The sequence below is a fragment of the Mustela erminea genome, chromosome 1, assembly GCF_009829155.1.
Source record: "Mustela erminea isolate mMusErm1 chromosome 1, mMusErm1.Pri, whole genome shotgun sequence".
NCBI classification, from domain to species: Eukaryota; Metazoa; Chordata; class Mammalia; order Carnivora; family Mustelidae; genus Mustela; species Mustela erminea.
In genome coordinates, this window is record NC_045614.1 from 28,977,781 (window position 1) to 28,998,886 (window position 21,106).

Below are 21,106 nucleotides of genomic sequence, written 5' to 3' on the forward strand. Positions count from 1 at the left end.
TGCAGCTAAGGCAAGTCTGCTGGAGGCGAAGGAATGCTAACATCCTGCCGTAGATGACAAATCTAGAGAAACGCCTTCCTTCCATCTAAGCTCAATACAAGAAAAGTAATTACCTGATATTCATTGGGATAAAGAAAGGGGTTTGCAGAAATGTTTTGTTTTGTCCCTAGAGACCAGAAGTAAAACGACAAGCCCTTAGAGGCCACGAAGTTCGACTTTTTCATTTCACAAATGGGAAAATGGAGGCTCAAGGTATTTCATGGTTTGATCGAGGTCAAGCAACACATAAGCTAGTGGCAGATTTGGGAGTGCTACTCAGATCTCTTGACTAATGGGTCCATTCAGCTAAAGGATGTAGCTGACAAACCCATGTGATTATCTCTGTCTCTATTTCTTGCTTCTTTATGAAAAGGCTTAGCCACCATTTATTGAGCTTCTGATCAATGCAGGCGTGGTATTAAAGCATTTATAAATATTCTCTCATTTTATCATCTGACCGTGGTAATGTTGTCAGTTTTATCCTTATTGTACAGCTATCACACGGAGAAATGCCATGCCATGTCCAACACCACATAGCTCACCAGGTATAGAATGTCTACAGGGAGGCAAGTCTGCTTAACTTCAAAACTCATACACTTTCCTCAACTTTCTCTTTTTTCCCATTCCACCCTTCTGCCACTCCCTCTCCAATTTCCATTTAAAAGCAGCTGTGATAAAGGAGTAAATGCACCCGAATGTTTACAGCAGCAATGTCCAAATAGCCAAACTATGGAAAGAACCTAGATGTCCATCAACAGATGAATGGATAAAGAAGATGCAGTATATTTATACAATGGAATACTATGCAGCCACCAAAAGAAACAAAATCTTGCCATTTGCAATGATGTGGATGGAACAAGAGGGTATTATGCTAACGGAAATAAGTCAGTCAGAGAAAGACAATTATCATATGATCTCTCTGATATAAGGAATTTGAGAGGCAGGGTGGGGGGTTGTGGGGGAGAAAATGAAACAAGATGGAAGTGGGGGAGACAAACCATAAGAGGCTCTTCATCTTAGGAAACAAACTGAGGGTTTCTGGGGGTTGGAGGGGAGGGATAGAGTGGCTGGGTGGTAGACATTGGGGAGGGTATGTGCTATGGTGAATGCTGTGAATTGTGTAAGACTGCTGATTCACAGAACTGTACCCCTGAAGCAAATAATACATTATATGTTAATTAAAAAAAAAAATCAAAGGTCAGCTGCCCATAACTTAACTCAAATGTTCTTTCTTCCTTGCTTTTAGAGATGTATTACTATCTTCCATCATCCACGTAGACCAAAAAGGATTTAGACTGAGATGAGTATGCGTAAAATAATCTGGGTGTCATTACCAATCAGGCACTCTGGAGGGGTCATTCTCTTTGCCCTTATGAAAGCTGAAGCTGGTCATAGTTTCTTTTCCCCGCATATCTACTAAAGATCAACTGATACAGAATGGATGAAGGTGCTAATAATTTACTGCTGATTTCTTTAAAACATGTGTCATCAATAAAGGAGGTATACAGTCAAATGACTTTAGAGAAAATATACCCTTAAATTTTTCAGATAGGGGCACACAGATCATTTGCATCTGAATCCCATGAAGCTGAAGCTTCCTGACCCCAACCAGCCTAAAGAAGTCAGAATCTCCGGGAAGGGATCCAGGACTCTGCATTTGAACTAGCTCCCCTGGTGATTATAATTTACACCAAAGTCAACCTAACCTAAGAAGTGACTTCTAAGTGTGTGGCTTATGGGACTCATATGTTTCCCAAGTTTTCCTCAAGAAACCAGGGCCCAGCTGCAGGAAGGATTGTTCATAAATATAATGATGACATCACATACTGGAGACAATGTCTGTGTGAGGCCAGTAAAGAATGATGAAAACATTCTCCTGGAAGAGGCTACTGTCTGGGGGTGCGGGAGGGAGCGGGGCGGCGGGGGGCGGGAGCGGGGAGATATGCCTGGCAGGTGACTCTGAAGACATCAGGAAGAGTGCTATCTAGGAATCATGATTATCTTTCTTGGTGCTAATTTTAAACTCAACAAAAGTCAACAAGAAACTATTTGAATATTGTTTTAACCTTTTTTTTTTTTTTTCATAGAAAACCTAATACGGGCAAGCATAAAGGAACACATTCAAATGATGCAGAGCATTTCTGGTAAAAAAAAAAAATGAGTCTTCCTCTCATCAAGTCTTTCTAGGGATGACCACTCTTTTCTGCATTTCCGAAACACGCTTAGCAGAGTAGCACATATATTTGTGTATTCTATTCTGGGGAAGCCCATTATACCCTCAGTTCGGTATCATTTCCACCTCAATAATATATCTTGGAGGCCATTCTTCACATAACATATACATTACACAATTCCTTTTAACAGTATCACAGCTTTACGTTAGATAGATAAACCATAGATCTTGATAGGTTCACTTTTGATAGATATTACGTTTCTTCCATTTCTTGAATGATACTACCATGAGCACTCTTATTCATATGTCTTTGCCCACCTGTGAAGATTTATCTTCAGGATACATTTTCAGAAGCAAAATTGTAAGGGCAAAAGATACATGCGTTTTTTATTTGAGATGTTGCCAAATTTTCCCTCCAAAGAGGTTGCAGCAATTTACACTTCTATTAATAGTACATGATACTGCTTTTTCCCCCACACTCTTACCAATACACTGTATTTCTGATTGTAATTTAATTTGCCACTGAGACTTCTTACTGGGGAAAGTGCCGACCAGATAACATGAATAGAACTTGGCAGCTATATTTCTCCTGGAGAATGAACACATTGGCATTCTAATTTATCATCTACTTATGAGTTAGATAAGGATGAGTCAGTGGCCTCGACCCTCCTCAACTCTGGATAAATGTATAAACTTAAGTTTCTGGACTTGCACACCAGGTAAATAGTGATGCACCAAGAAACTACACATCTACAAGGCTACTAAAAGGAGTCTTCTATTAGTTTGTTCTTTGAAAATTTGGAAATAAATCACAAAAATGGGATATTTCTTCTAATCAATTATTATGATTTAAGTAAATTGAAAACATTTTCTAAGCGACTGGGAACAAATAAGTACCCTGTTGGGTGTTTAGGACCAAACCTCCTTAACAGGTAACAATCAAGTTTAAACAAAATCTACCTTCAGACTCAATGCTGTGCTTTATGGGTTCAAAGTTAATCAAAATTTATACTACCAAGGCACCTGAGTGGCTCAGTTGGTTAAACATCTGATTCTTGATTTCAGCTCAGGTCATGGTCTCAGAGTGGTAGGACTGAGCCCCGCACTGAGCTCCATGCTGGGCAAGGAGCCTGCTTTAGATTCTTTCTCTCCCTCTGCCCCTCCCCTCACCACTCCCACTCTCCCTCTTAAAAAAAAAAAAATAAAATAAAATAAAAATCATACTATCAAGGTTATCACTATTGTCACAACAGAAAATCAGAAGCTCTCTTCACCCATCATCTCTCCATTCCATCTTCAGGGAATAACAGACAACATGCTGTTTCTTCCAGTAATTCTCTGGATGTTATTGATTTATTATTTGTCATTGAGTCTATGCACTTAGGAGGAAACAGGATGTAATATATATGCACTTTCAGAAAACTGCTTTAATGTTGTAAATAATATCCCAAACCTTTAATGAGCCTTTCAGAGGCATCTTCTTTGCAATACAGAATTACTTAAGCACTGGAAATCCAATCTACAAATATTTATTTTTCAACTTCAATGCACATGCCTTTTTTTTTTTTTTTATCCCATAAGTAAAATAGACCCCTCTGGAAAAATATATTAATTCAATACATATTTGCTGAGCATTCACTATATGCCAGGCAGTGAGCCGGGACCATAGCTCCCAAAGGAAATAAGGCAAAGACCCTGCCCTCCAGTTATGAAGAGCCAGATGGAAGATACAGCCAAATTCACAGATGGCTAAGAAGGTAGGATGCAGTAGGATCGGAGAATGAAGGCTCCTAATCAAGCCTTGAGGGAATGAGGGAAGGCTTCCAGGAGGAGGCAATCTAATATGACTTCTAGTTAGGATTCAGCCAAGGGAAAGAATGGACAGAATCAGGGAAATACTATCGCTTAATCATATAACTCCACGAAAGTCAACAATGGAACAGTACCCGTATGAAATATCATGAGCTAGTGTTAGAATATGTGCAGGTTTCATGATATAAAATAAATGTCTAAAAAGTTTTCTGAAAGTCTAAGCCCCCCAAAAAGAATAAAAGAAAGCTGACATCACACACTCACTTACCCAAGCTAAAGCATATTTTTCCATTACAAATACCATATATTTTTACCAACTCTGGGAAAAACCAAATGGACATTTTATGAACTCTAGAAGAATTTGTTCCCTAATTCCCTCCTTATGCTCCTTCCCCCCACCCTTAAACTGCAGCATGAACCTCTGGTTTTGAGTACCACCTTCTCTTCACTTAAAACTTTCAAAACCTAATTGGAGATAGCTATAGAGGAAGAAGATGGGCTTGATGGACTTAGACGTGTTTTCCTTATTGGTGTTTAGGTTATTTTGACAGCAAGCAGGACTAAAATCAGAACTGGTTCCAAGCAAACTCCCCAGAGATTATCAGCAAGGAAGAACAGCCACTGAGCTCTACAAATCTACTTGCAACAAACTCTTACATGTGCATAAGAACCACTATATGAAGTTTAATCCTAACAGGAAAACAATTCAGAACTCAGGTACACTCACTTGGGCCTCCCCATGTCATGGAGGACTAACATTAGTAGCTCTTCAATGTGCTATGCTAGGAAGCAAGATCAAAATGGCAAGCAGGGAGCACCGGGGTGGCTCAGTGGGTTAAGCCTCTGCCTTCGGCTCGGGTCATGATTTCAGGGTCCTGGGATCGAGCCCCACATCCGGCTCTCTGCTGGCAGGGAGCCTGCCCCCTACCCCCGCCTGCCTCTCTGCCTACTTGTGATCTCTGTCTGTCAAATAAATAAATACAATCTTCAAAATGGCAAGCAGGAAAAGAAAAGGAGCCTTCTGAGATTCATTCTTTAGTTTGTTCATTCAAATACAATGCAGAAGAGTACTTTCCATAAAGAAATTACTCAATTTAGAACACTCTCACTTGTGCTGTTTGGAGAAGAACTGCTTGACTCTGTCTAAGAATGGACATTTCCAAGGGCCCCAAATGATGGGACATTGGGAAAAGACAGAGTTTGGGGGCCATTAGAGAGCAGGAACATTGACTGCTACCATACTGAAGTGACTTAAGAGGAATCAATTTGAGTTGCTACAGTCTTTCTGGTGCCAATCTGAACAGCTTCTAATGTGCTCTTTTCAAAATTTAAGGGGAAAAAGAGGAAAGGAAAATTAGATTTCAAATCTGCCCTTTAATGAAAGACTATTAAAATGATTTATCTTAACTAAGTGACCTTCAAATTAGGAGCTGTATGCATTCTTATAACATTCTGAACTCTACATATCAAAATTAGATAGAAAAATATTTTTATACATATAAAAATACACTTAATTTTGTATATCTTATAGATATACCATGTATTTGTGACACAATAGTCTATTGAGATGCTGAAAGCAATGCAAAAAAATGCATATATATAAAATCTATTAGTTACAAATCAGGTATGGCTACATGTAACACTACACACACACACACACACACACACACACGCCTGCAAAATAACAGTGACTTAGGCAGACATGGTTTTATTCTCCCACATGAGTCTGGGGAACTAGTCTGACCACTAGCTCTGCAGCCATCTAAAACCCAGGCTACTTTGAGATTTCTGTTCTGTCACCCCTAGGGTATGGTCCTTATTCTCATGGTCCAAGATGGCACTCCAACCATCCCATCCCCTGTCTAGGAAGCAGGACAGAGGCAGGCAGGCCTCCAACCTCTAAGGACACCGTTGCACATATTACTTCTCTTCATTTCCACTGGTCAGAATTGACTTAGCAGCAAGGTGGGTTAAAAATGTAGTCTTCATTCTAAGTAGTTAGGAAGGCTTCCAGAAGCAATAGAGCTGGACTGTTTAAGAAAGGAAAGCATCACATGGAAAAGGAGAATGGTCTATGTCTGGAGAGAGTGAGTAAAGCTTCCCTGAAGGGGACCCCTAGCAATGGCAGATCTCAGAGCAGTCCTTGGGTACATGCCTGGGGCTCAACGTCGTCGCCCCAGCAGCTGCCACAAATGCCCCAGTGGCTGTGGGTGGCATGAAAGAAGTAAACAAGAGCAACAGCAAAGTCTGCATCTGAACTGATGGTTCCAGTCAGACCAGGACAATAAGCAGCTTATCCTTCACCAGGGTATCCTAAAGACGAGAGCCTTTCCCCATGTTCTGGGGGACATATAAGCACTTGATAAGTGGGCAGTGCGTGCATTTTCATTTCCACCCAGACATACACTTGGAATTGTTCCCCTAGTAGTAATCTACAGTTGGTTAAATGCACTCATACTCACTCTATACCCTCGAGACCCTAAGACTGCTCTTGATCAGAAATAGGGATAGGAAACCAATTTTGTCCTTATGATACCAACTTGTGCAGAGGAAAGCATTGCTTCAGCTTGGTATTAACATTATAGTTTTATAAGCAACAGCATTAACCCAGGTGATGTGACACTTCTCTGTAATAATTTTCCCTGGCACATTAATTTACGCATGCACACCTATTACTGAAGAAAAGTACTGGGAGTTTCCACCAGAACAGCAGACCTGAAATGAGTGCTGAAAAACATTCACAGCTAGGATTTCACTTCCCACCCCCCTAGTTATCTATTTTAGCCTTCTACGTTGGCAACTTTTAATTTTTTGCTGCTCAATGAAAATAATAAATAGCTTAGTGATGAAAAAAAAAATACTCCTGAAATACATTGTAGCTCCGTGTTAACTGGAAATGTATACCATCTCCAACGGGTTGACATAATGTGTGACTTTCTGGTACTCCATTCGACTAACGTCTCCTAGGAACAAAGCAGAAGGATATCCATGTGCATCTCTTTCCGAGACACAACACCCTTTCTTTGAGCTGACATCTCTAGAATGAACAACTCCGAGCCAGCCAATGTGCAAAACACTCTCCCTGCTGTCACACTCTTAGGTGGGTCAGAAAGTCAATCAAATTCTACTTTCACAAATAAAACTAATTCCTATAATATGAGATGGGAGGCTGCATTCATATTTTGAAGACCAAATATTCTCCCTCAAGTAATATAAATTTATAGCTATGACTTTTCCCAGCGCTCAATCGACTGCTCGTGGTATATGAAAGTAATTAGGCTTCTCTGAAAGCCACAGCTGCATTGAGAACTATATTTGAGTAAACACAAAAGAAAAGCATTCCAAGTGTTACTTTTAATGTTTCCATAAAAGTTAACATCTATAAAAATATTGCTTCCCGTTTTCTGTGTAGAAGCCAGCCACCCTTAGTTACTGAAAGGGGACTGTGGAAACACAGCGGCTGACACGCTGCCGTGAGGAAGAGTGCAGAATTCTGGTCTAACTCAGATCTGGCCAGGCCCCACGTCGAAGTGAGTTCTGCAAGATATGTTACCTATGTACAGCAAAAACGACCTCTGTAACTCTAGTTCATGAGAGGCTGAACATACAAGAGACAATGGTCAGATACACACACACACACACACACACACACACACACACAAAAGAACTCTGACCCACAATCCAAAGGAACCACTCTGAAAAGCCAAACCACAATCTCTTTTGCAATTGGTCCCAAATGGTGAGGATTTAAATAATAACTGCCTGCCAATTTCCCCAATTTATGCCCCTGGCTGCCAACATTGGAGCAATCAGAGAGAGAAGAATAAGCTCCCCTAACCAACCACACAGGATGTCCTGCTTCCAGCTAGCCTGGCTCTGGCATCCTCATGCCAACACCCTCTAGTTGGGGCATATATGAAGCCTTCCCATTCCACCTCTTTAAAGCTTCCACTCCCGTGATGACCTTTGAGCTCCTGCCAAATGCAAGCAATGGTGGCTGACTCCCTTGCTCTAGAAAACTCTGAATAAATATCCTCTGCTATTTCTCATTTGGGTGGCTTTTGTTTATTTCCACACCTGTTTCTCCCTGTAGCTCTGCCTGCCTAGCAGCCCACTCAGCTTTCTCCTCCCACGGTATAGGTTCTTCACTCTTCCCTGCTGCCTTGGGCTGCCTCTTTCTCTTTCTTTTCTTTCTCCCTTTCTCTCTCTCTTACTCTCTTTCTTCCTTAGATTTTATTTATTCAACACATACAGAGAGAGAGAGAGTACAAGCAGGGGGAGTGGCAGGCAGAGGGAGAGGGAGCAGCAGATTCCCTGCTGAGCAAGGACCTCGATACAGGACTTGATCCCAGGACCCCGGGATCATGACCTGAGTTGAAAGTAGATGTTTAACAGACTGAGCCACCCAGCTGCCCATAGTCTGTCTTTCTGAAGGTGATCTGCTCTTCCTCTATTCTTCCAACTGTATTCTTCATCAGTATTTTTCCTCCTCCCTCCTGCACTTTTTGTTAATCTACTGTGTCCTTTCCCGTGTCCCCCACATGCCACCAGGACAGCAGGGGAACCTTCACGGGTCACCCGCGGGACTAAGCACAGTGAGGCAACTGTTAGGACAGGATATGGAAATTCAAGACATTGGCCTTGCCAAGAAAAGGGATCATTACAGTTCAATTCACCTACACTAAAATTTGAGCCAAAACTGGGCAGCTAAGATCTGGAAGCTGAAACAACAAGAAAAAAGCCAAGAGCCAATAGCAACTGATAGAGGGGTCAGAAGTGGCCAGCATCAAGAATGTGGACAAAGGTGAGCAGAGCGGAGAGGAATGAGAGGAAAGTGAACTCTCCATAGGGAGATTAAGGCAAGGACACCCCGTTAACCATTGTTTTCTTTATTCTGAGCTCTAGCAAACCTCAACAAGCCATGTCTTAAAGGAAAAGAACATGGAGGGTGACCAAGAGTTCTGTCCAAAATGTATTCTCCTTTGCAACATAGTCTTTATATAGTAAAGCATTTACATCCCATGCAAAGGATAGTAAAACACTTGTCAGCAACTTCCTCCTCTATGGCTCAGAAAAACTCTCTTTTTTCCATTTGTCTTCAATCTCACCTTTGTTATCGATTCTTCTAATTCTTATGTTTCTCTTTCTCACAAGTAAAAATCTGCTCAACCATGTTATACTCCCAAATGACCAACTTCTTCTTTTCCTGTCATTAACCACAAAAGCTCTTGAAAGCATCTACTGAACACCTAGTCTCTGCTGTCTCCTCAGCCAAATAAAAAGCTGGCTTCTGGGGCGCCTAGGTGGCTCAGTCAGTAAGCATCTGCCTTCAGCTCAGGTCACTATCCCAGGGTCCTGGGATTGAGCCCTGCATCAGGCTCACTGCTCTGTGGGGAGCCTGCTTCTCCCTCTCCCTCTGCTTGCCTCTCTGCCTGCTTGCATTCTCTGTGTGTGTGTGTGCCAAATAAAAAAAAAATTAAAATCTTAAAAAAAAAAAAAAAAAGTTGGCTTCTTCCCTCTGCCGTGCTAATAGAATTGCTGTCTAAGGTCACTAATGAAGGCCTCGGGCCCAAACCTGATGCTTCCCTTCAGTCCTCATAGGTCACATGCTCTCCTGGCCCATCTCGACTTTCTTCAACCTTCACCTTTTTGGCATGTACTCTCCTTCAGGACCACGCTTCTTCAGCTCAGCTACTTTTTATTTTCACAGTCTCACCCATTTCCCCTTTCCCCATCTTTCAGTGTCCCCTGCTATGGAAACTTGACCTAGTCTCCAAAATAATCCATGCCAGTTGCCATTTCCTTCCAGATCTCTGGAAACAGACAAGATTAAGTCCTCCTTTGCTGTTCTTGGTATTTGAGTTACTCCTGCAGCAGCTTCCCTTGTTGCCTCATAGTAAAGTAATCTGCATCCCCGTGTTCCACTCCTCCCTTAGTCTGCCAGCTCCTTGAAGGCAAAGATGCAATCTTATCTTTGTATCTCTAGGTCTAAGAATAGAAGTGGACACACAATGGGCATGGGCTCTGGAGTCTGGCACCTATAGAGTGAGCATGGTTTCTACTTCATAGCATAATGCCCAGCATGCTGGCTGTTATCATCGTCCTCAAGAGATGAGAGTTAAATTCTACTGAACCTAATAATATGAACACAGGTGTGAGCATTGTTCCCCTGTGAATTTTCTGCAGTATCTGATTTCAGGTATTTCAGTGGGAAAAAAAATGTGCTTTTAATTACCTGGAAGATACCAAAAATCAAATTTATCAAATGCTTCTGATGTTCTCAGTTTTGTACAAACTGTTTCTTATCTTATTACTTTATATAGCACCATTTCTATCTCATTTCGTATAGAACCATAGGATGTCTAGGTATGCTAGAAGGAGAGGGGAAGAAATACTGAGGAAATTAAAGGAAAATAGGGGCAGGTACACAGAAAATAGTCAAAGTCAACTGCAGACAACCTTGATGTGGAGAAAAGGATGGGACAAGATTTTCTCACAACTCTGCATCCCAGAGTCCTAAATACTTTGTCTTTCAGTAACAATGGTAAGAACTTCTGTTATAAAATTATTTTTACAACAGCTAAGAGGCTTCAATGTTTAATCATTATGACATATTTAGGAGTCTGGTATTATTACTTTATACGTAAGAGACTGGGGCTCAGAGACACCCAAAAGCATACTGAAAGTTCTGCATTTAGAAAGCATCAAAACCACATCTGAACTCTGGTCTTTCAAATTCAGGAGCCCTAACCCACTTTTAATCATATGAACACCACCTCTCCAAAAGACCACATGAGGAAATAATTAACTACTACCCAGAATTATCCAGCTCTTCCTCCTTGACAAAAGAGCAGTTAGATCCTAGGAAGATCCAAGTTAAGTCTAAACCTAAGTTCTCAGTTTCCGATACCAAGGAAATGAAGGGGATTGAGTCCATTAAATGTTTGCATTGAAGGGTAACTTTTGGGTCCCTCTTCTAATAAAGTCTGAAAGAAAGTGAACCAAAACAGGCTATCAAGTAATTAGGCTTCATTCTTTTGCTTTATTTGGACCCCATCTTGAAGTCCCAAAGGACCAGGCTATGAAATTTGTATTTGAAGAAGCTAAAACCAACAAAGAGATCTTGAGCAAAGAGCCAAAGAGTCTTCTAGCCAAGAGGAGGAATGACAACACTAGATTGCCAGGCACAAAGAAAGAAGGAATACAAGAGGTTCAAAATAAAGTGTGTTCACAGCTGTTGCTATTGGGAAGACTTCAGGGAGAAACTGGCATTAGAACTAAGGATATTTAGATCATATTGTTTCATCTTAAAATTGTAAAAATAAAAGTCTGAGAATATGTACGATCATAAGGACCTATCATCCAAGTTACATTGTAGAAATGTTATTCCAGCTTTCATACTGCAGAGTACATAGGAACTTCATATTCAGAAACAATTAGATGATTTCTGAACAACTTAAAGAAAAGATATTTTCTAGATTAATGGATAGCAATTGAGTAAATGTGCTTTTTGCTCAGAAATCCCAGAAATAAATACTAGCATGAAAGGTAACCATCAAGCAAAATGACGACAATTTTCAAGTTGGCTTTTCTCCCCTCTCAGAGTTATTAATAAACTTACCACATTTTGGTTGAAATATTCATTGACAGGGAATATTAATTTATCCAAAATGAAGAGAATTATAATATTTAAACATGTATTTTGGCAACAAAAAATAATTTGGGTTCAGTTTTTTAGCATACATAATTCCACTGGGCAACAAAAGTCACTTCATCTTCCATCTTGTCAGAAGAGCAAAAAAAGCAACTGGATTTTAAATGTTTAATTAGAAGCAAAATCAAGTTTATATAATGATATACTGCACTGCTAGCAAGTAATAAAAATAAACATCTTTGTACATTATCAACACTGAAAAACACTGTCAAATTTCACTTTGCTTACAGATGGCAAAAAGAAACTTCTATAGTATTAAATGGGTTTTCAGATACCACTTCTTGAGTTTGGTTGTTGTTTGTTTGTTTGGGTTTTTCGTTTTTTTGGTTTCCCCCAAGAACTTGGGATTGGGATAATTTGAGGCATTTGAGTTTTGACAGTGACATTTCCTTGTAATTGAGAGAAGTTTGTGAAGTTCAGACATGATTGTGTTTGCCTTTAGCAAACACACCGTTCACATTTTGAGAAAAGCTGCTGATGCAGTCCTAATGAAACTGTTCCAGCCCTGCCAAATCACCGACAGATGTGCTTGCCTGCCAAGGGATTTCCCTCGGAACGTTCTCATTTTCTCCTATCTGTTTAGAGAAAGTTCATTTAAAATCTGTTAAAATGTATTAATGTACAGCACTGCATAGTACCTTGCTGTGGGCATCCTGGTAAAAGAGAAGTTACATGAAGATGAACACTGGGATATCTTCCGAAAACTTAAAGAGATCCATCCAAAACAGAAACCTTCCCTGTCTAGAGCCTTCCAGAAAGGAGGCCTTATCCGGTCCACAGAACTTACATTGCATAATTGCACAGACTGTTCCAACAGAAAGGGGCTCCTCTATTGCCCCACACCCATTGAAAAATGTGTCTGTGGCTGACATCTAGAGAGACAAAGTGACTGGCTGACAGTCACAAAGTCAGCTGTCCAGAGACCATGGGGCCACCCGCAAATACCGGTTGAATGAAGAAAACAAAAGGTAGTTTTTACCTATTAGTTTTGCACAAAGGATGAGGCTCCAAGGTCCTCTGAGTATGGACCTAAAACTTTTATTTATTATCAAATCAATATGTTCTATAGTTCATATGGTGACTATGGAGGAATCCAATTTTGGAAACTTCATTAGAGTTGCAAACATCTTATCCATTAAGGGGAGGTTTAACACAGCTTTCTTTAGTGAATTAAAATTGACTTGTGTGTGTTGGCACAAGCGTTTAAAACAATATCACGATGATGGTACTTCCAAGGAAGTAAAATGTTTAATTCTTCAATTTAAAAAAGCCCATTTTTTTTTTCTTTCTTTCTCTTTTTTTAAACGAATGCAATACTCCAGTCTGAATGGAAGTGGTGACCACACTCATGCCTGGATCAATGCAAATGCCCATCTACCGACTGGAAAGTATAATGAAGAGCTATTATTCTTACCTATTTCAGCTCCCGTCCTTCAAAGCAGGATTTCCCCCCCTCGGTGCTATTGACATTTGGATCAGATGCATCTTTGTTGTTGAGTGCTGTTCTGTGATTGTGGACACTCATGCCCTGTACCCACGAGATGCCAGCAGCACACTCTCCCCAGTTAGGACAACAAAAATGTCTCCATACGTGGCTAAATGTCTCCTGATGGTGGGGGCAGGACATATCACCCCCTGTTGAGATCCACTGCTCTAAGAGGGCTTCCCTGCTGCACTGGTGAGGCTGCCGCTCACCTCAAGCGCCCAGCAGGTACTTGGAGCTCAGCAACCACAAAATCAGGGTTTCCCAGTGTCCATCATTCTGTCCTGCAGAGGGCACCTGTTGCCAGTTCTTCTTCCCCTGATCTCTTCTTTAATTCCATATGCTACCCAGCAATCTCTCAAACCTTGCTTTTTCCCCTTGCCTAAGTCATTCAAAGTACATAATTGCTTACAACTAAGGAAATCTACCTGATAAAAAGCTAAGCAGAAAACAATCATCTCAAGAATACCCTCTTCCTTTTTTCAGTCTTCTTCATTTTCTTGTTATCGTGCTATATGAGAAGATGGATGTGAGCTGAACCTATTATGGTAATCATTTCACAATCTATGTAAATCAAACCATCATGCTGTGTGCCTTAAACTTATACTATATACTCATGTATACCAATTATTTCAATAAGACTAGAAACATTGAATGCAAAAAAATATTATTTTCATTTGTGTGGGTAAAAAAAACTGAATGCATTTGTTATATATTAATAGTACAATGAGGCAGAAGCATAGAATCACACTCCCTCCAAAACTAACAAAAATAGCAAGGAAATGAAATGATAAGCATTTTGAAAGACTACACTATAACCGCCATCTATAAAATCGGCAAATTAGTAGGTGATTTTGCTAAAAAAAATTTTATTTATTTGACAGGGAGTGTGTACACAAGCAGGGGGAGCAGCAGAGGGGAAAGGGAGAAGCAGGCTCCCCACTGAGCAAGGAGCCCAACTTGGGGCTTGATCTCAGGACCGTGGGATCATGACATGAGCCAAAGGCAAACACTTAACCTACTGAGCCACCCAGGTACCCAGAAGAAGCATGAAAGAAAGAAAGGAAGTACAAAGAATACTTAGAATTCTCAAAAATACTCAAGAAGTTGTAAAGTTAGGGACTGAAGGAAGGGGCGTGATGAGACCTGGATACATTCAAAGAATACAGCTTTATCAAGGAAACCCCTTCATATTATTTTAAGACCCTGCCAGTATGTACTACTGTGTACATACTGATGTTCTTCATGTGAAAAGATGCTCCCTCTGGGAAAATCCATTAAAAAAATAGCATCCCCCCCACCTACAGTCTGGACTGAAGCGGTCCCATACCAGGAACATTCTTTGTGAGCAGAATGCAGACTAGATTTTAATTCCCACTGAAGCCCCCTCAGCCAGGTGCCCTAATACAGAGACAGCCCACTCAGCAGTCCATGACAGCCCTGCCCACAGAGGCAAAGGACCATCCGGGCTTGCTGATTTCTTGAGCAACATGCCAAGTCAAGGAAAGTGGTCTAGTCCAAAGGTATAGAAGAGTCCTCGTTGAGGAATGATCCCAGGATATTTAACAGGATCTCAGAAGACAGCACAGGGACAGGATATTTAATAGAGTCTTGGAAGACAGAGCAGGGCTCAGGTCCCCATGTGTGGGCTATGCTCAGCTCTACCATAGTTTTCCATTCCCACATCTGCACAATGTCTATTGCAGTGGTTTTTCAAATTTTAAGATGTACCAGCATCACCTGGAGCACTGATTGCTGGGCCCCATCTCCAGAGTTTCTGACTTGATAAGGCTGAGGTGGGGTCCAAGAATTTCCTCTATTAATTGATGCAGCTGGTCCCAGGACCTCTTTGAAAACCTGTCCCCTTTAGAAAAGTAAGCAGAAAGCAACATCCAGTTCTTAAACTTAGGTCTCAGAAATTGGAAGACAAAGGCACCCCAAATAGTCTGAAGAAGAGCCAAGGGAGATCAATTTACACAGATCTGGAAATAAACATGAACACCCATCTGACTAGTAAGCAGGATCCAAAAGAAGGCACGCTTATCTAGCATGCAGACAAGTCTGTGATGGAAAGGTGAGAGGAAGAGAGGAGTATTATGCGAAGGACAGATGAAGAGCTCAGCTGGAAGTAAATATAACCCAAAGAAGAGACACAAGTTCCCCATGAGTGCTTTGTAATATTAAAAAACTTAATAAGAATATTCAATGAGAGTTCAGAGCTGAGAAGATGAAAGGAAATTCCAGAGCTAAGCAAACACTCTGAAAAATATTATGTACCACTGAAGATCTAATAAATAAATTAGAAGCAGAAGTGGGGGAAAAAAGTCAAAGCTAAAAACCAAATTAACAGAATGATGACAAAACTCAATATAATGAATGCATAGAGGAAAGGCAAGAAACTTGTTAAAGCAAACTGAAAGCAAAGCATTAATTTGGAACAAAAGAACAATTGGTATTCCCTGAAACAATGGACCAGGGAAAGGAATACTGGGTTATCACACAGAAGCCTGTCTCTAAAGGAAGAAGAGCTGAATCTATAGGTGGAAATGATACATCATATTGAGAAAAAAATGTAAGAATCAGCATTAAGACATCCGAATTAATCTATTAGACACTGAGGATAAAACCAGAGTTATTCAGGCATCAAGAAAAAGGAAGTAAGTCAACTCCAACAGGGAAAAGGAATCAGGCTGGCCTCACACTTTCCGTAGCAACATCCAATCTCTGAAAATCATGTGGCAATATCTGTAAGCTTCAGCGGGAAAGAAAAGGAAATCCAAGAATATCATATCAGCAAGTTATTATTCAAGTATAAAGGCAGTGGGTAGATATTTTCAGAAATGAAAAATCTCAGAAAACACGTTTGTGAGACTTTTTTTGAAAAAAGAAAACAAACCTTGATGATAAGAGTTATGCAACCAAAATAAATCAAAATAATCCTGGAATGTATAAACTACAGTGAAAGGAGCAGTTAACGAATGGTGGGTCCAAATGAAAATAGAAGCAGAGCTAAACAATCATGAGAATTCCATTTACAGAACAGAATGAAGATGTTACAAACCTATCAGAGTAAATACAACGCAAGCAATAAAGTTGGAAGGTAGTGAGAGAGGAGTTGAAAGAAATGAGAGAAACCCAATTTGTCATCTTCTCTAGTAAATGATATTGTCTAAAATTGATGTGAAAAACTCATAAGGACTCCAACTTTTTAACGATTTCAGATTTTTTTCTTAACCTTTAGAAGGTCTTTTAGAAACAAATATCTCTGATAGTAAAAAAAAAAAAAAAGTCTGAAGTTTAGCAGCTCCTTTAGTTTTGTTTTATTTTTATTTTAACCAATTGAAGTAAAATTAAATGTTTTTAAAGATTTTATTTATTTGAGAGAGAGAGAGAGAGAATGAGAGAGAGAGAGTGTGCGCACATGTGGGGGCGGCAGAGGGAGAGGGATACAAAGCAGGTATATATTATGGTCTCTGAGTTGGTTCCATTCTTACAAGGTTAATAATTACTAGCTAATTTTCTATCTTTCTACCTGTACATGTGTAGTAAGATATGTTCTTCGCATGTTCATGGTGGCTATTTTTTGGGTGATGAAATGTAGGATGATAAGATTTTTCCTTTATAATTTTCGGCATTGGTTACTTTTTTAAAAAGTAGAACTGACATACAGTGTTACATAGTTTCAGGTATACAATGTAACAATTCAACAATTCTATACATTACTCAGTGCTCATCTAGATAAGTGTACTCTTAATCCCCTTCACCTATTTCACTTATCCCCCATCTACCTTCCCTCTGCTAGCCATCAGTTTATTCTGTGTATTTGAATCTGGTTTTTGTTTTTCTCTTTTTTCCCTTGTTTTGTTTCTTAAATTCCACATATGAATGAAATCATATGCTATTTGTCTTTCTCTGACTTATTTCATTTAGCATTATACACTCTGGATCATTCCATGTTGCTGGAAATGGCAAGATTTCATTTTTTTATGGATGAGTAATATTTCATCATATTACACTCTCTCTCTCTCTATATATATATATGTATACACACACACACACACACACACACACACACACCTACATATACACCACAGCTTTCTTCTTCATTCCTCTATCAATGGACACATGGACACTTGTGCTGCTTCCATAATTTGGTTATTAAAAATAATGTTGCAATAAAAATAGGGGTACATACATCTTTCCAAATTAGTGCTTTTGTTTTCTTTGGGTAAAAGTAGTGGAATTACTAGAACATATAGTAATTTTATTTTTAAGTTTTTTGAGGCACCTCCATACTGTTTTCCCTAGTGGCTATACCAGTTTGCATTCTCAACCATGCATGTATATTTTTAATGACAAGCATAAGTCACTTGTAAAAAAAGAAATACAGTCATCACTCTAAAATGAACATATAAAATATGACACAACTTTTCCGACTTAGCAACTGTGTAAAGGGAATTTTTTTGATGATCAAACACCTTGAAGTATGTCTATATGATGATCATTCTAAAAACACATCCTCCTTGTAAAGTACACTAAAAGGAAACGGTGTATAAGAATGAGCAGAATAGAATCCAGGCAATTATAATGGAAGACGCTGTGTTTCATTTTCTAAATAAGTCTCTGGCTTCCGCTCCTTTAATTAGCACTACCTAATATTTACTAAGTGCCTACAATGTGCCGGGCAAACTGTTCACATACTTTATAGGTATTTTATTATTTAATCATCAAAGTAACTATAAGGTGATAGTAGGAATAATGATGATGATGAGAGTAACAGCTCAGATTTATTGAGTGCCTACTATGTGCTAAGCATTGTTCTAAGTGATATGTACTGAATAACATTTTCAGTGGGAAGTCCTCATCATAATGGAAGTCCACTGTGAGATATAAAGCTCATCTAGGTTAGCTTTTAGAAATACATGGTTTATATTAGTATATTTAGAGGAAGTGCCCAGGTGAGCCTGACCTTGTGTGAAGTGAGAACACAAAGAAAAAAGCTGGCAGAATCAAGGAAAGAATTGAACACTTTGGGTCCCAAAACGGAGAGGAATTGAGACTACAGTAGGGCTCTGACCATATTGAAACAAAGAGCTTGGTCAACAGCTGGTTGTCCTGGAAACAGAATTCCAACCATTATACTGAGAGAAAATCACATGCTGAAAAGAGAAACAGTAATTAGAGTTGGGGGCCAAACACAGAGAGCCTAACTCCATCTTGGGAGGTGCTCTAGGCAGAGCTTCAGATGTACTTTTGCCACGAATAATTAGTCCTGAAGGGGAAGGATTTGGTTTATGTATGAAAGGGTCAGGTTGAAATGGCATGTTCAAGAGTTACGCTATTTTGAATATTGCTTCCCCTGGAAACTTTGACCAAGTCAGGGTAGGTAGCGAATTACACAGGTGCATATAGCCTGATTCCACTTAACAGCTTCTCCTCTATGTAGGAAATGGCATGAATAGGAGACATGCTATTGGTGTCCTATGTGATTGACCATGGGATTTAAGAGATCTTGGCTCATTCTCCCCACCTTCCTTCAATTGCACAGGAGGTCTGGACATATGCAGAGGGGAGAGTAACCAAGAACCAACAAGTTCAGGTAATATCACACCCACTTTATGAATAACATGGTGCTTTTATCATGTCGATTTCACAGATTCCATATCTATCAGGAAGAAATGTATTCAGAGGGCAAGTAACCCATCCACAGCCTATGAAACAAGATCTTCATGACTTGATTCAGACTCCCTTCTGTTTGCTTGGGATTTCTCTCTTCTCTGAAACATTTTGGCTAGGAATTTTTTAAATGATTTCTATGCTTGTGTAAGTATTTTTGCTCATATCTAAATTATTATTCTGTGCTCAAGGACACACACGCGCACACACACACAATATAAACAAGAAAGGGAGATAATTTCCCTCCAATAATAATGTCCATGAATTGAAAGCTTGGGCTGTAGCTTTAATATGGTTTGGTTTGGTGCAGTTCTACAGAGCTGGCTTTGTAAATTAAAGGTGTGATCCCTTGAAATCACTGTGATAAAAGTGCTTTGAAATCATACTACTGACAGCCATAATAGAAACAAATGCCTCCTTACCACTCATAGCTCAGCGCTGGTGAGAACAAATCAATAGAGTAAAATGCTTGCGGCTTCTTAGAGAAAGGTTCCACCTGACAGGTATCAGGAGATCAAATATTCACACCGCTTAGGACCAAGAATTGTATGGATTAGGGCATATTTGAAAAGGCAGCAAGAGAAGGATAAAACCCCACCCTGTGAGGCCTTTGGTCACTATTCCTTTATCTTTCAATTTGTTCATCTCCTGTCTCTCTCCTTCAAGTTAAAACTATACCAATAAAAGACACATTTCCTGCATCAAGGAACTCTCCGTCCAGTGGTGGACACAATTAATACATGATTTTGAGCTATTGTTCTGCTAGAATTGTGCACATGGGGTGCTACGGGAACACAAAGAAGGGGTACCTATTTTTGCCCTTCTAAGGGGGTTTTGAGGAGGTTGCCTAAAGAAACATTTAGAAACAGACACTTCAAGAGGATGGGAGAGGAAAAGAGAATAAGCAAGGACCTCCAAGATTTTGGGCATGTGAACTTTTCATAAGACATAGTCATTTGGTCACTCTATCATAAAGTTTCTAAGGGAAGCCCATCCTACACACCATTCCAGAAATCAGAGGATGTTATCCAAATTTACCTGGTTACTTTTAAGGTGGCCCAAGCTCTAATTTCTCAAGGATGATATTCTTCTTGCCCATAACTCTTACTGGAGCCAGAGGTACCAAGTCTTTCTGCCTAATTTCCTGCCCAGTGAAGAATTCTCCTTTATGACATTCCTAATGGATGCTCAGCCAAATTCTCGCTAATTTTTGGCTCTTTAGCCTCTATTTCCTTTGTGTTACAGCACACGAATTCCATTTTGGGAAATTTCCCCCTATTGTAGGCAGTGTTTGTAGGATAGTAAATTCAGTGCCCTACCATTTCACTACAGGATTTGAGGAGATCCCCAGAGACCTCTGGTAGATATTCTATTGTCCCCATTAAATTCCAGTTAACTTATGTTAGCCGAAATTGGTCTCTATTACTTGCTGCCAAGGAATTTTAATTCTGCTTGAATCCTTCCACTCATGGAAATATCACTACATTGTAAGGCTGAATATCCCACAGGTATACTCTGAATTTGCTACAGTTATTAATTCAAGCTAAAAATCAGCTTCCCTATTACTGGGGTCCGTCATCAGGAACTCAAAAAAATAAATTTTAGTCCTTCTATATGATAACCACTTTAGTATCTGAGAACAGCAAGTAATTACTAATAACCACACCACAAAAACTAAGTCATCCCTTTCTCAAGTTGGAAACTAACATGACTTTAAAGTCCCCAGACCACAGAAATCAGAGAGCCGGATTGTTAATGGGCATCTTAATCATTTTCATTGGGTCCCACGGGAACTAAGAAGGCACTTCCTCCAAGGGTCTCTTTGAAAGAGAGTACTTCCATGTTTATTGTTTGCAAGGGTTGGTGAGTGGTAGAATTTGTTGATGGGATACAGAAGGCCTCCTTATCATATTAGGTTTCTCCATATTCCTCTCCAGTCTGCCCCCAATTAACAGTTATCTTCTCTACTGCAGTTGGAATAATTGGTGGTTATTTTCAGAGAAACTCATCAGGATGAGAGAGATTGATTATTTTTAATTGAGGTAGTGGAGGTGTTGAACATTCGCTGGACACTGAGTAAATGTTGCTAGGATTGCAATTTCCCAAGCCACCTGTCTGATAAATATCACGTCCTCAATATTTGCAAACAAACCAAAGTCACTCCTCCCCCATTCAAGTATTCCCCTTTCTCGTTCTAACATCCACTCTA

General features: G+C 39.8%; 1 protein-coding gene across 8 annotated transcripts in view; it reads right to left on the bottom strand.

Annotated features, from left to right (window-relative positions):
* Positions 1 to 21,106, bottom strand: part of FHIT (fragile histidine triad diadenosine triphosphatase) — a 1,423,921-nt gene that overhangs the window by 830,055 nt on the left and 572,760 nt on the right. For 4 of the 8 annotated variants that reach the window (XM_032359170.1, XM_032359177.1, XM_032359205.1 and 1 more), the window contains one exon: positions 6,897 to 6,987. The exons of the other annotated variants lie outside the window; for them this stretch is intronic. In XM_032359170.1, the coding sequence (XP_032215061.1) occupies positions 6,897 to 6,948 (52 nt within the window). In that variant the 5' untranslated portion in view covers positions 6,949 to 6,987. Of the gene's footprint in view, positions 1 to 6,896; positions 6,988 to 21,106 lie in introns of those variants that run through there. 8 annotated transcript variants of the gene reach the window in all.